Source organism: Egretta garzetta, unplaced genomic scaffold (genome assembly GCF_000687185.1).
Source record: "Egretta garzetta isolate BGI_Z169 unplaced genomic scaffold, ASM68718v1 scaffold154, whole genome shotgun sequence".
In the NCBI taxonomy this organism is placed as follows: Eukaryota; Metazoa; Chordata; class Aves; order Pelecaniformes; family Ardeidae; genus Egretta; species Egretta garzetta.
Genome location: NW_009259600.1, coordinates 428,447 through 444,660, shown reverse-complemented (window position 1 = coordinate 444,660; position 16,214 = coordinate 428,447). Strand labels below are relative to the sequence as shown.

Here is a 16,214-nt window from a genome sequence, read left to right as displayed (position 1 = left end):
AGGGGCACAGCCTGCCCCACCATGGGCTGCCCCAGGGGCTGAGGGGAATCTCTGCTCTGGCGCCTGGAGCCCCTCCTGCCCCTCCTGTGGCACCGGCCTGGGGGGTGCAGGGCTGCTCCCCTCATGGATTCTCACTCCTCTCTCCGGGTGCTGCTGGTGTTGAGAATTCCCTCTCCCCCCCAGCCCCCCGCCCCTTCTTAAACATGTTATCCCAGTGGTACTACCACCGTTGCTGATGGGCTTGGCCTTGGCCAGCAGCAGGTCCATCTTGGAGCCAGTTGGCATTGGCTCTGTTGGACATGAGGGAAGCTTCCAGCAGCTTCTCACAGAAGCCACCCCTGTAACCAAGGTACCAAAACCTTGCCAAGAAAACCCAATACAGCCTGATAATTTCTTTGAAGAGTTCCATCCATTGTTTGAACCAGGAGGGACAAACAAGTGGCAACCCCCTAATCTGGAAAATGTAATGATTCAAAAAAGGGACAAGCAATAAACATTGTTTGGTTGTTTGCTTTGTTTCTTTTTTTTTAATCACCTGCTTGTTTGGGATGGATAAAGTGACTAGATTCTGAGGTAGTGCTATCTTAAAGCTTCTTTAGTACCAGTCTGTGAATGCAAACAAAACCTACAGATTTCTGTAAAGCTCAACCAATGAGGTTTCAAGGCTTTCAGTCCCAATTTACTGATGTCCTTTACTAATCTTAAGTAAACCATTTCTTATGGCGAGACTCCTGTAGTTACACACGCAGTAATAGCAAATGATTTTTAGTGTCTCATTTTCAAGAACATTAACTTAATCATGACAAAAAGCAAGCTCCTTAGAAAGGCACTGCTAGTCTTTAAATGTCATTTTTAAAGTTCAGCATAATAATTAACAGACTGAAAATGTCAGCAAAAGATGAGACCAAGATGGTTATGTGTTTCAAGATTTTGTAAGTCACCACAGGAGTTACATCCCATCTAGCGTATGTAGTTCTGCTGATAACTTGAAACTTTGTTATTCACAAGTATAGCACTTCTTACTGAAGTGTGAAGATTAGGACTTAGTATCTTAGTTTTTCCTCAGATTAACAATTATATTCAGTTATATAGTCCTGAAATGCTATTGGAATTACAATATTAAGAGACCTCTATCTGAGAAACAAAAAAAATCCTCTGAAATATTAAAAAAAAAAATCTAATTGTAGACCACAGCATGGCTATGTAAGACATCATCTAAAGAACAATAAAACTTCAGTGAACAACTGTTGTTCGCTATTGGCAACAAATTAGACTGTAGATGGGAAAAATAGAATCATAGAATGTTTTGGGTCAGAAGGGACCCCTAGAGGTCATCTAGTCCAACCCCCCTGCAGTAAGCAGGGACATCGCTAACTAGATCAGGTTGCTCAGAGCTCAGTCCAACTTGGCCTTGAATGCTTCCAGGGATGGGGCCTCTACCACCTCTCTGGGCAACCTGTTCCAGTGTTTCACCACCCTCATTGTAAAGAATTTCTTCCTTCTATCTAGTCTAAACCTACCCTGGTTTAGTTTAAAACCATTACCTCATGTCCTGTCACAGCTGGCCCTACTAAAAAGATTTTCGATTGTCCCTGTCTTTCCTATAGGCCCCCTTTAGGTACTGAAAGGCCGCAATCAGGTCTCTCCGCAGCCTTCTCTTCTCCAGGCTGAACAAGCCCAACTCCCTCAGCCTGTCCTCGTAGGGGAGGTGCTCCAGCCCTCGGATCATTTTTGTGGCCCTCCTCTGGACGAAATATACATACTACATTCAAAATATGAAAATGTAACAATATTTTGTTGACATCAGCATACAAAAGATTTTGAAGGCGATTTCTCAATTGGTTATTTCAAAATTTTCATGAAGAAGTAGTGGTTCATTTCCAAAAATCTCCACCATAGTTACATACTTTAAGAGCCTTTTGTTTTTCTAATCATTGCTTCCATCATATCCCACTGCTCTTTCGTAACCTGATAAAAGAAAAGAGGATTTGATTGGAATTCCATATAATAATTACACATCTAAGTATTTGCTTGAATGTAAAATAGCAAGCAAGGAATTTAATACCTTCTTCAAATCATTGAATTCTCCTGCCATAGAAACGTATTCTCCACCATCCATTCTAATCACCTAGAAAAAGCACAAGAGGGGTATTCAGTAATAGTAGGGTTTCTGTAGCATTCCCTTGTTGTGAACTGTGAAAGTAATTTTTATTGATTTGGATCAGAAAAACCCATGTTCAAAATAATTTAATTCAATCATTTTTAAAAGTTCTTTTTAAAGGTACTAATTACCATGCATTAGAATTAAAAGGGTAATAATGCTTGCAAAGAATTTCAAAGTAACAGGTTTTGTTTCATTTCTGAAACAAGGGCTTTAAAAAATATCAGCAAAACGCAGATCATCATCAGGTTAATTGTATGAACAAGATCAATTCAAACTTACTGCTCCATTAACCCAGCTTGCATAGTCACTGCAGAAATAGGCAGCAAGATTTGCAATTTCTTCTACAGTTCCCAGACGGCCACAAGGAATCCTCTTAATAAATTCCTTCTCAAATGTGCCTGTTGGGTCAAGGCGGCTAAAAGCACCCTTAGAATTAAGAGAAACATTTGGGAAAAAACCAGAAAGTTATAACTATATCAGAAATTAAAATCCAACAGAGATTTGATTCTGCATAAACAATACAGAAGTTAACATCTGTGAGTAAACTGTCTACACCATCTTTGCCATTAGGATGAAAAAGAAGTAGGGAACAGAAAACAGAATTTATCCCTGTTGCACCGTATGCATCTACTGAGGGTGATAAGCTGGAATTTAACATGTGTGGGACAGCCAACCACCACCTATCTATGAAAAACAAAAGGGGTTAATAATCTTTGTTTCCCAAACACCCTTGATAAACATTTGAGAAAACAAGCAAGACTCAAAATTGCTGCATGGACAGGGGAGAGGAATAAAGAGAGAAAAGAAGTAGGAAAGCGACAGAAAAATTATACATAACACAGAGTAAGCAAACCTGAAAAGAAAGAAAAAAAAAAAAATCAAGTTTGGTTAAATTGCACCAATGGCTAACATTCAACTATGCCACTGGAAGTTTTAGTATTTGACTAGCTTAGAATGGCACAGGAAACAGAAGAGGTTTTTTGTTCTTCCTGGCTCCTCCACAAGGAAACAACCTCCTCAGGCAAAATCAGAAAAGTGTTAGCAACATTTATGTTACATTACTGAAGTTATGAGAGTTAAAGCACACTGTAATTTATGTAATCATGGCTGTACTCAGCCATTTAAGTCTTCTATTGCCATGTTTTTAAATGCCAGTTTATAAGCTTAATGGTATTGCGCTTCTACACTTTTTCCTTTTCCTATCATGACTTACAACAGTGTTGTGTTAAAGACGGGGATGTAGCCCCTAAGGCAGAAAGTCTCAATTTTGCAATATGCTGTTTTAAGTAAAGCTATCCTACCTTTTTACACTTTCAGGGAAATTTTAACATGGAACCAGTATGAGAAATGTAGTACTTTATTAATAACACACAGTATCTCAGGTGGGATATACGTTATTAGTTTAAATCAGAAACATTAACAGGAGGTAGCAGCATTGAAATTTAAAGCAGTTAACTTGCCAAAAATTATGAGACTCTATGAATCAAAGTAATCTTGCCATGCGATATAGTGGATGCCAAAAGTTTATATGGATTCAGAAAGGAACAGGACAAACTAATGGAAGAAAAAAAAAATTCCATCAAGATGATTACAACATGAAAATATATCAAAGACCCTGGCCCACAGAATGCCAGAGGCTGGAGACATAAAGAAGAAATGTTGTTAAATGTTTTTCTTCGACTCTTGCCTAAAAATCCACCAGATACACGCTCTGGAGGACTTCGGGTCTGATACTGTAATGTTGTTTCAACGTTCTTAAAATCCTGCTGATACTGCCACTTATCTTTCTTTACAGTCAAAAAAGGTAAAAATGAGTTGTCCAGTGTACCATCTAATACTGATGAGAGGGAAAAAAAAAATTTAAAAGGTGAAAAAAAAAAAAACCCCAGAGGTAACCCTGCACCCCTACCCCCAAAACAACAGCAAAACCAACTGTGAAATATTTTACAGGTAGTAGTAAGACCATTATTAGCTGTTACTGCTCATCATTGTAATATTTTGATTCAATGTGAAACAGATGCTCCTCTGCCCTCCTGCAGGACTGCTTTCTTTTTTCTTCCTGTTCCAACTGGTCTGGATTACTTACTTCAAACCCTCCAGTCCTCTTTTTCAGTCATATCAAAGCTTCACATTTCCTTGCTGACTTAGTTTTTCTCTTCCTAGTTTTGTAATTTTCAACAAAACTAGTGAGATTCTGTTCTCATACACCTAAAAGAGATTCTAAAATTTTGGAACTGATGAGATGTTTTGTTTGAAGTTAGGAGTTCAGGCACTTCTACTCCACCAAGTGTAAGAATATACTTCACTTGACAAACTAGGTACGTACAGTTGATAAGAATCAACATGAAATATTTTGATATATCATTTCTTTAAAATACTAAAAAAAGGTTTCATTTATACTAGTGTAGTAGAAGGGGCAGTGGCAGGTTGCAGAGTTCAAGAAATTCTATTTTACAAAAGAATTATTGAGAGGTAGCACATTCAATATTCCAGCAGAGTCCTGACTACCAAGGAAATCATACTTGAATTTAACAGTTACACAAAAGGCCAGACTACATTAAAGTTAAGTCTGTACTACAAAGCATATTCAAGGCTGTGTTTCACTTCATGCTATGTACCTTTGTTTTTATTGGACCTGGTTGAATCACATTGAATCTCATGCCATATTTACCCCATTCAGCTGCAAGCGACCTAAAAATTCATTAACAGAATGCATGAATATTTTAAACACAATATTTTAATAATGCTATTCAGAAAAAAAATATACTTAAAACTGAATCAAACGTGTAAATACTACAATTTTCCTGAAACTGGCATTTTTACTTAAGTTTTTTTTTTCGGTTCTTAACAAAAACATTTCAGAGAAGAAAAAAAAAAAATCACATTGACAAACAGTGGAATATTAATTTAATAGATGCGTCATAGATAAAGCAACATTAAGGAGCAATTCTTTCTCCCTTGCAAATCATATAGATGATTTTGGCACCTAAATTCCTTGACAAGCAACTGTTAGGTCACCACCTTTTTCTGGTAATTTAGGCTATCTCACGAGTATGCATTTCTAACATTTTCAACATAGCTCTCACATCAGATGTTTTGAAATAACACAAAACAGAGGTTACATTCTAAAATGGGACCAGTAGAATAATTTTGCTCTATAGCAACATTTTCTCTGCATAAGCAGTACTTCAGATAGATCATCTATTACAGTGAATGAATTAGCTGGGTCATAAAGTCTCTGAAAAGTACACACTTCAGTTACAGCTCTATAGAACAGGAATCAAGACCATCACTCATTCCCTCATTTTCCTCTGGATAAAGAATTCTAGTTACTAAAAGGCTGCCAAACTATTCAATCCCTTCTGCTGAAGTGCAGAGGAGGATCTGTTTGCTACAAAGGACTGCCCTACAGTTAATAATGATAGAAATCCTTTTGTTTGCTGAGTAACTTGGATATGTCACATGATACTGTTCTGAATTAAGTATAAGTGCAGACCTTAATTTCAAATGGAACAGGTGAAGCAACAGTATTCTCCACCCAAATACAAGCACATCTCTTCCTGAGACAAAAGAAAGTGGAAAGCACTATAGACCTTGAACAGTTCCCCTAATAACTGTCTTTAAGTGCTGGTTTGCCTATGAGAATGCAAGAGAACCTAATTATTGAAACTCTGTAATTGAAACATTAGAACTTGCTATCGCCAGAAGAAGTAGTTCCACTTGTCCTTATCTCGTCCTTGTGATAAAAATCGTCCACTCATCCCTGTGATAAAAATTAACACAATAATAGCAGTTGATAGTCCCGTCTGTAAGAAGCTGTCAGCATACTATTTTCTTGCTAGGATACTGGAGGCTGGAAGGTTCTCTTAGGATACAATGCAATAGGAGGACTATACAAACTAGCTCCGTTTTTATAGACCAATTACCCCATCTCAAGGACGTGAAAAGCAGAACATGCATTTTGCTGTATTACTCACTTGCTCAGTGCTTCTACACCAGCTTTGGCAGAGGCGCTCGGCACCACAAATCCTGAACCACTCTCTGCATAAATTGTTGTAATAGCCAGGAATGCTGCTCCTGGAAGTTGAAAAAACATTTTAAAAAAAAAAAAACCACACCAAAAAACCAAAAAAATGCATGAAGATCAAACTCTGAACTTATGGTAAAAAGCAACTCCAGTGGTACAGAAGTTTGCAAGCCTTTTTATCTCAGCTCCCTCTTTTCCATGAATGTTAAGATTTGTTCCATGTAACTGTTCCATAGCTATTGATTAGGCTCCAAGGGTCTAAATCCTCAGACTTCTACTGATAATGAATTTACATGTTCCAATCAGTCTAACTGGAGTGAAGGCCTAAGATCTTACACTGTCTTTTTAGAAGCTGCCCTAGCCTAGTAGTCGCTAACCAGGCACTTTCTGGCTGGCAAAAAAGACACCCCAAAACCCAAAAAAACCAGTGTTAACAATTAGGTTTGGCGTAATCTCCAAATGACACAGTTTAGAGACTGAGTTAAAGTTTATGCAGGAAAAAAAGAGGGGGTTTTTAAGAAATTTTCAGAAGCTTCTTCTGCAGTAGAGCTTGTGACAGAGGTAACCTGCATAACCTTTCCCTGATTATTATCACAACAAACCGTATTATAAAAAGACCACTTTCTTTTATATGTTATATTTTACAACAAATTTGGCAAAAAACGTTATGGAAAATAATGGAAACTGCAAATGTTTATTTCATCTTTCTTTTACAGAAGCCTGCAAATTCTAATTGTCTGATCAATGACTAGCATGGTCTTACTGTAACTGGAAAATGAAGGGTGAGGGACAACAGCTCACTACTTACGCCACAGTAACGAAAATAACTGCTCTACTTACTGTATTTTAAAAATACTTTAATTAGAATAGCTACCCAAGGGATATCTCTAAAACAATATATGTTACTGACAGAATGTATGTGACAACTAAGTAGAGACTCAGTTAAAAAATTACCTTAACGTTAGACAAGAGAAACTAAAGAGAAGCATAAACAAGCACTGAGAAATGCCAGCAGATATCCAGAAACCATGGACTGAAAGCAGTCTAGTGAGAGACTTCAGAAAGAAAAATCAGAGGCAAAAAACAGAACAACTTTGAAGTTATTTAGAGCTGACTGTTAATTACATTTTGCAGAATTAAACCACAGAATTTTTAAAATACAAGTTAAAGAGAGGCGAGTTGGATGAACCTAACACAGAAGCAGGAATGAATGAGAGCTGTACAGCTCTGAAGTTTTAAGTATACTTCAGTTCACAAGCAATTTTTATTTCTAAAGCTTATATTCATAAATTGGACAGTAACTAACCAATTAACTCCTCTCATTTTGTAAAACTTTACTGCATAAATAAATAATGCACTAGCAGATTATAAATCCCTTTAAGAAGTCTACAAGCAGAGCACTTTTATTATTTACTAAATTAGGTTTAATGTAGGTCACACTGCAGACCTAAAGGATGTGCCAGTCTTCTACTAACTGTCAGATGTATAGCATCCTCACCGAGTGTTCTAAAATATTTGCACTGGGTAGCATCTCCATCACTTCAGAAACTAAGGTCTCTGCTGAGACTTAAAGAAACAAGCAGGTAAAAAGCAAATGAAGGTGCAGAATGAGAGGACAAACAGGTACAGTTGATTTACTTGAAAAAAACCACATCCTAAAGAAAGCCTTGAATAAAAAGTCTTACATACAGACAAATCCCCTAGAAAGAAGGCATGCAATTAATAGAAAAAGAAATTCACATGTTTTGGAAGCTTGGAAGTAAAAGGAAAAGAGAGAACATGAAGATGAATGACTTCTGGATTTGAAGGTGGAAGCAAGGAAAGCAGTTTTTCATCCAATAGCAGCCGGATTTCACATTACTATAGGGAGACACTGCATGGAACTGGAAGGGCATAAAGCAAACTATGACAATAGTTTGCCATACTGATACAGTAAGTCAGAGTTGGGGATGGGTTTTTAATGTGTGGATATTAGCACTAGAACAGTAGAAATCATTTTTTCATGTGCTGCTAACATGTATGTGGGAAACACCTTGTCAAAACTGATCAAAACTTACAGACTTAGTGAAACAACGTTAATTTTATATTGTACTTTTTGGAGAGGGATTTTGAAGAAATTCAACTAATTAAGGTGTTCCAGAAATACAGTGCAAATATAAAAGGATTATTTCAACACAGGGGCTGCACCTGGCTGGAACAGGATTCAGAAGTGATGGCATATGGAAAACCATAATAGACCTCACTCCTTTTAAATGCTATTTGAGATTATATCATTTTGATAAAAAAATAAGCTCAAGGTTTTGAATTCATAACTAGAATATAATGTAAAATGAAAACAGTTATTTGTATATAATCTATAATACAACACAGAAGGGCATACATTATCTTTCCCTTAAAGACAATAATCTGGTTAAGTAAATATTTGGCTAAATAGTGTATCAAAGAACTATCATATTTTTAAGGTAAAGCCAAAATACTGGATTAAACTCCGAGGTAATCTAGAACTAAGAATTATACCTGGGAAAATAAAAACTAATACTGATTTAAATTTTGAATTTCTTTTTCAAATTATCTCAATCGTAACATTCTCCAGTGCTATCAGTCAAATACGACCGCTGTGAATTTTATTTATTTAAGTGTAGGAGGAAAATTCAAAGCGATATGCTGACTTCCTGTTCATTTAAATAAATGCCACATAGAATCATTTGGTTGGAAAAGACCTTTAAGATCATCAAGTCCAACCGAACCTGTTCACCACTAAACCATGTCCCTAAGCACCTCGTCCACCCGTCTTTTAAATACCTCCAGGGATGGGGACTCAACCACTTCCCTAGGCCTGTTCCAGTACCTGATAACCCTTTCAGTGAAGAAATTTTTCCTGATGTCCAACCTAAACCTCCCCAGGCGCAACTTGAGGCCATTTCCCCTAGTCCTATCACCCGTTATCAGGGAGAAGAGACCAACCCCCACCTTGCTACAGCCTCTTGTCAGGCAGTTGTAGAGAGCTATAAGGTCTCCCCTCAGCCTCCTCTTCTCCAGGCTAAGCAACCCCAGCTCCCTCAGCCGCTCCTCATAAGACTTGTGCTCCAGACCCCTCACCAGCTTCATTGCCCTTCTCTGGACATGCTCCAGTACCTCAGTGTCCTTCTTGTAGTGACAGGTCCAAAACTGAACACAGTATTTGAGGTATGGCCTCACCAATGCCAAGAACAGGGGAAGGATGACTTCCCTGGTCCTGCTGGTCACACTATTTCTGATACAAGCCAGAATGCCATTGGCCCTCTTGGCCACCTGGGCACACTGCTGGCTCATATTCAGCTGGCTGTCAACCAGTACCCCCAGGTCCTTCTCTACCAAGCAGCTCTCCAGCCACTCATCCCCAAGCCTGTAGCCCTGCATGGGGTTGTTGTGTCATGTTCAGTTGGTCAATGAAACCAACATAGATTAAGAAGACACAAAATAACTAACAGCATATGTTTTAAACAAAGCCTTGTTTTTTAAATTTTAAAAACATTTTACAACTAGTACAAACCCTGCAATTAGATTTTTATATTCAACCTCATGGCCTCTGGGTCCAATTTTAAGGGCAGATTCTACAATGAAGTAATTGCTAGCCAGTTCTACTGTGTGATATTTAAGTATGGCTTTACTCAAAATTAAGTTTCTTTCTAAAAAATATGTAAATGTTAAAAAGTTTGTTTCTTTTCAAACTCTCAAAACTGGCTTTAATAATAGTAAGGTAAGGAAAGCAAGTAATATTATTATGTCACAATGCTTAGTTACCATTTTTCTTAAGATACCTTTTTGTACTTTAATGAGCTCCTTTCCAATTTCCAGAGTTACAAAAGCAGTACCATTAAGCACAATATCAGTTATCGTTTTCCATGCATTAGCAGAAAGTCGTTCAGAAGGAGAAATAAAGTTTCCAGCTGCGTTGTTTATCACAACCTGAAACACATGAATGAAAGCCTAAGAATTAACCAAAAATAACCCTTCCTGAGAGAAAAGCAAAGATTTACAAGGTGGTACTTACTGTTTCCAGGTAGAAAAATAAAAATATCCTTATCAAATTAGAGGGGGAAGAGAGAGAGAGAAAGAATAATCCATCAGAAATTTTAACATCTGCAGCATAGGTATGTATCAGTAACAGAAAATGAGCTGTATTTCCAAACTGCTGTTGTTTCTAGTCTAGTAGCGAGGAACTGTTAACTGTAGAGGGTAACTTAAGTCACTGTTTTCCATAGTGTCTCAAGCGCATCCTTACAGAAAAGTTTGTCCCCACCAATTTCCAAGGTCACATATTATATTTAACGTAATGGATACATGGGAATAAAAGCAAAAGAAGTTCAGGTAACCACATGACTGAAGTCTGGATTAGCTGACTGTTGTATAACAGGAAGTCTAATCAGTCGTGACAAAGGGAATATGCTGATTTAGTGGACTGCAAGCAACTACTACAAAACTTTTTTGAATAGATGTATATCCATCACTTACTGACTTTCTACAAAAAAAACAATTAGGCAGAGGACACTTTTGATACATCATCTCCTTAGCTCTTCAACCTAGCAAGTTAGATATATTTTTTTTTAAGAGGACTAAGCATCACATAAGCAGTTTTTAAACCAAAACTTACATGGCCAGATCTTGTGTTATTTAATAATAATATAATGTGCTGAAGCAATAAAATGGTGTATCACTTATGGAATGGCACCTAGATTCCTGTAGGTTTGCACATAAAACAAAGCCTTTGTCCAGAAGAATTTCTGGGCTAAATTAAGACATTAGAATTTTCAATTGAAAAAAAAAAACAAAACAGAGCACAGCACATATTGCATGAATTTAAAACAAATAAAACACAACGGCCATAAATCATACACATAGATGGCAAATACGATTTAAAGACCTCCCTACAGTTTGAAGAAGAAAAAAATAAAATCCAAACATCTCAAGATGCTGAGGAGGTTTCTTGAATCACTGAATAAATATAGCAAAGACACAGTAATAAAACTAGTGAACCAAGGGCTGCATGACACGATCTTTGAGGTATGTAGATACATATGGCTGCCAAAACAATCCACATGACAAAAGAACGATTGCTTTCTAATTGGGAGAAACAGTCTTGGGGACAGAATGAACAAAACAAAGCTAGGAGGAATTTAATACTGCCATTAATTTCTGTCTCTGAGATCTCATCTCACATGCACAGTGGCAGTGATACCCAGGCTTGCAGTATTCATAAACATACGTGTCATGTCTGTCACCAAGAGAAAAACGAGACAGAAAGAACTAAATATTCAATTTACTCTGCAGTCTCTCTTAAACACACAGAATATGCAAAATTAAAGAGAAAGGAAATGCTTGTAAAGATCAAGTCACGGAAAGTATTTATTTAGAAAATTACTGGTGTACTAAAAATGTAATACATGGGAAGAAGTCTCCTCCCTCTCTGCACACACTTAAAACCTGGAGATCGTGATATGCTTTGGCCAAAACCTGCAGTAACTAGTAGTCAAAGTAACATCCAGAGTATCCTGTCTACAAATTAGGACAGTGAGCTGATTATTTTATAGCACTGTTACCACATACAGCTGTGAGAAATAGTTCTTCCACTTCTTCCCACATTTAGAATTCAGGAGGTTCTCTTCCATGACTATAGGAAGCTATTGGTGAATGCGAAGTGTCTACAATACGCATGACAGTTTTAAATCTACAACAGTTTTAAATCTCACTGACTATCCTTTATATCTATGTTAACATTCTCATCACACTTTGCATCAGCTAGCAGAATCCAAGCTGTTTCTCTCACAATCAAAACAGAGTTTGGTGCCTATCGTTGTTCAGACTCTACCAGACCACCCTTCTCAAAGCAACAGTCTGATGTAAAAGAGCTCTGTGTTTTGTGCCAAAACGACTAAAAAACAGATGCTTAGCTTGACTGAAGATTTTTTCTTGATTTTATAAGAACTTAGTTTTCAAGTTGGAACCTTCTCTGTGTATTTTAATAAACTAAGCAAGGACCATTTCTAATTTGCGAGACATTCTGTTAACAAGCAACAGGTGTAATTCAGTACCACCACAGGTAAGTCACCTTTTCAGAAGGACTTAAGGGCAATATTCTGCTCACTTCATTAATTCAAAGAATCCCATCATAATTGTCCCACTGTTTACAAAGAAAATGTTAGCCCTTAGGGTAAGGACAATAACGTTTTGTCTATTTGGCCACTCAGTATTTTAAGAACCACAGAACAGAGTAACCAGCCTAATTGTGAATGTTAGCTTTATTCATGAAGTACTGCCACTTTTTGACTGTTGTCTCTTTAGATTCCATTAACTTTCTATCACAGTTATTTTCTTCATACCTACTACGTAGAGTATTTTCAGTAATGAAGACTGAAGTTCTTCCCTTTCACTAGAACACTTACATCAGGATGTCCTGCCACTTGGATTATTTCAGCAACAGCATTCTTAACTGAAACTGGATCTCTCACATCACATTGGACGGCATGAACCTGCATAAGAATAAAAAGGCAGCTGTAAGACTTCAATACTGCATCACTCATAAACTAAACAAGCCCACAGAAGCAAATAAATGCATAAAAAACCTATAACCATTTAAAGTATAGTAACCAACATATTCACAATTCTGTATAAATTTACCTTATTCCCTGTTTTAGAAGAAATTTCTTCTGCTGTTCCTTTCAAAACATCAAGCTTCCTAGAAATAAGTACAGAAGGTCACTAAATTTCAATTAAATGCAATTACAATTCAGATTAATAAAATCTGACAATTTTTTCTGAGCAAATGAGCTAAAACTTAAAATGTGTGTGCACATGCGTGTTGCTCATTTTCATGAAAATTGAGCTTTAAGATAAAAACTATGTTTAGTCACTAACTTTCTGAAAGAAAACTTTAAATCTAAGTAATTTCTGATTAGTGCTATTTCAAAGTAACTTATAAGTGACTACAGTAAGAGATTATCTTAAGCTAATCAAATGCAATAAGCTAGAAAAAATATTTCCATTTTGAGAACATAATCATAACAAACTTAGTTTTGGCTCTACCAGTATTTTAGAAGGGACATGGCATATTCAGATTTAAAACTAAACATCTAAACCAGTGTTTGGACAAATGTCACAACACTTTTACTTATTTTGATTAAAAATTAAGATTGGTTTTTTCCAGTCTGTACTGTAGTGCCACTTAAGAGAACTGTAGAAAGATCACCTTCATTAAGGGAAAATCAAGGCTGCTTTTAAAGTCAAAAGAATTAAGAGGAATGGCTTTAATTCTTTATTGCAATTAAAATCTCTATCAATTCACAACATTCAATAATGGCCATTTCAATTTTTTGTTCTCTTTTAGGATTTACTTTAATTTATGTCTAACATTCTGGGTTTATTTTGCTGCCGCTTTTCATGGAAATGCATTTAGTTTATTTCTTTCTACTGCTGGTTACTCCATTAGACGTTTGTAGATGAATCTGCAAGTTTCTGGTATTTACAGTATGACATTATAATTTAAAAGTGTATTGAAATAGAATAAATTTATCCAGTTTATGAAGAAGAAAGCAAGATCCACTATGAAGAAGATAACAGATCCATTCAGCATTCAGTACTAAATGAAAGCTCTAAAACATCTTCATTAATATTTACCGGCTTGCTATAACACACTGGGCACCTAAACTGGACAAAGTTGTTGTCATCCCTTTGCCAATCCCAGTACCTCCACCAGTTATAAAGGCCACTTTCCCTTGAAAGGTATTTGGTGGCAACATCACTTTTTGAAGAGGTGGAAAGAATGCAGCTTGCGGTGCAGTGCTGTCTTGATGCAGCACATTTGGCCCACGGCTGAAAAACTGAAAGAAAAAAAAAAAAAGAGGGAAGTTAGTTTTTTCTCATTTCTGTATATATACAGGACTGTTACACAAGATTAGATTTTCTTAGGACAGTGAAGGTAACACGTAAGCATGAATGTAAGCATGATTAGGCTGTATTATACTATATTTCTAGCATCCTAAAACACCAAACTAACTCAAGCCCTAAACTAAATACTGAATTAAATGCTTTGGGACAGCAGCTTTACACTAGCAATGCAGAATTTCCCCAATTATTTACAATAGAAAAGTTACCTTAACCTGAAGCTGCAAACACTTCGAAGTATTACAAAATGGGCCTATTTTTATTTTTGATGTGCCAAAAATTAGAAGAATATCAGTTATATTTATTTTCTCTAGTACTAATTTGTACTTGAGCATTGAATATGTTTATTTGAATACAAAAAAATTCTAGTATAATTTTAGGAAAGAAGACTGAATGGTTACTCTTATACAGCGTTGCTGATAAAAACATGCAATTGTTCAATAGGTTGACATGAAGAAGAAAGGTTATTTAAAAACAGTAGAAGTATTACAACTTATTGTTCTATTTACTAACTCACATTTTCCACACCAAAATTAAGAGACTATTTTTAGTGGTAGTTGAATAATCTGAACGTGCCACAGGTATCATGGCACAGAGATGGGGGTTTCACAGAGCTTAAAGCTGGCCTGAGAAAGGGTGCGTGTGAATCTTTCTGTGTAGTAATACAGTTGCATATTAGTAACACAAGTGAAAACAGAGAGAATCATCATGGAATTACACTGCCAATTTAATGGAGCTCATGTTCCAAAGAAATGATGAAACAAAAACTAAGAGTGAAGAAGAGTTGTGGGCACTATGTAGAACAGAATTACAAAAGTAAAGCTCAAACTAAAGTTAGAATTAACACAAAAGTAAAGCAGTGCAGCAAGTCCTAGAGCATTTATATTAAAGGTGTTCCTTAGGGATTTTTTCTGGAAGTTGGACTCCAGCTACGTCCAATGCCTTCTCACAAAGAAAAAAAAAAAAAACCAAAGGTGGTTCTAAGGAACACTGGCAGACCAAGCAGAAAATCCAAAAAACGTCACAACATTTTTCTGATGTAACAAAATTCTACAGATCAGATCTGCCACCAAATGTCTGTAAAATACTGATTTTTTTTTTTCTTTAATTCCCCCAATGAAAATAAAATTTACATATTTTCACAGAGTACCAGAATACCACTAAGCCTCCAAGAAAGAGAGGCGTGAAGATTCTCTTTCTGGTCTGTCTTAGTAGTCCCCTACTCATGTGATCTCTCTTCAGGTACGAAGGGAGAGAGCAGAGCTCCCTCTGGAGAACTCCAGCTCACGGCAGCGACTGCAAATCAAGACGGCATTTGGACTCCCTCTTCCTCCAGGGTAATGAGACAACCGGAGGTACCCCCCACGCAGTGCTGAGTCTCCCTGACCAGGTGCTCCGCTAGTGACGGCGACGGACACAGCCCACTCCTCTTGCTCACCACTGCAGAAACCGTGCAAGCAGCTTTCCTCCTGCTCGGGGGAGGAAGATGAGGGAGCAGGCCACAGCAGGGGCAGGGAGGAAGACTGCACTAAGACTAATAAAGTACTGGGACGCAAGCAGCCAGTGAAGTGGGCATCGTTCAGCAGTCTTCTCGTGAGACTGCTATCGTCTCATTACAGCTTGCACACGGGCCTTCTGTGGCAGGATTCACTCAATTTGATCATTCCACTATTTCAGGTCAAGGTTATAAATGAAACCTCTGGCGTAAAAAGAGATACAAGGAAGCCATGGAACAGCAGTACACCGAAACACGAACAACCCAAAACCCAACCCTCACCCCGGGGGTGGAAGTGAATCATGGAATTGCTGCAGAAGGCCCCACACAAGCAGTCGCTGGCAAGAAGCGCTGAGCCCAGGCACAACTCACTGGAAATGGCCTCCCGCAGCAACACCCACACAGATCAGCCCTGTCACTGCCTGGACGGCAACATTCAAACCACTTCACCCAAATCGCACTGCATAACTTCGCTATTGCGATCAAGGGGCGATACCAACGCCTCCACAGCCTGTGCTGAAACGGGAGAGAAACGGGAACGGCCCTGCGGTGGGGCGGGGGGCCATGCCCAGGGGAGCGGAGGCCGCACCGCCGCGGAGCCTCCGGGA

The 16,214-nt window shown here is 37.6% G+C and overlaps 1 protein-coding gene across 4 annotated transcripts in view; it reads right to left on the bottom strand.

Moving 5' to 3' along the window:
* The window catches only part of DECR1 (2,4-dienoyl-CoA reductase 1), a 26,151-nt gene extending 10,524 nt beyond the window's left edge, over positions 1 to 15,627 (bottom strand). Inside the window, exons 1-10 of one of the 4 annotated variants that reach the window (XM_035893869.1) lie at positions 15,270 to 15,627; positions 13,845 to 14,047; positions 12,849 to 12,906; positions 12,614 to 12,700; positions 9,992 to 10,139; positions 6,142 to 6,241; positions 4,783 to 4,855; positions 2,444 to 2,590; positions 2,066 to 2,128; positions 1,908 to 1,968 (exon numbers count right to left, since the gene is read on the bottom strand). In XM_035893869.1, the coding sequence (XP_035749762.1) occupies positions 1,909 to 1,968; positions 2,066 to 2,128; positions 2,444 to 2,590; positions 4,783 to 4,855; positions 6,142 to 6,241; positions 9,992 to 10,139; positions 12,614 to 12,700; positions 12,849 to 12,906; positions 13,845 to 14,047; positions 15,270 to 15,338 (1,008 nt within the window). In that variant the 5' untranslated portion in view covers positions 15,339 to 15,627 and the 3' untranslated portion in view covers position 1,908. Of the gene's footprint in view, positions 1 to 1,719; positions 1,969 to 2,065; positions 2,129 to 2,443; positions 2,591 to 4,782; positions 4,856 to 6,141; positions 6,242 to 9,991; positions 10,140 to 12,613; positions 12,701 to 12,848; positions 12,907 to 13,844; positions 14,048 to 15,269 lie in introns of those variants that run through there. The other 3 variants (XM_035893868.1, XM_035893870.1, XR_004841943.1) reach the window with 3 other exon arrangements.
* Positions 15,628 to 16,214: the final 587 nt, after the last annotated feature.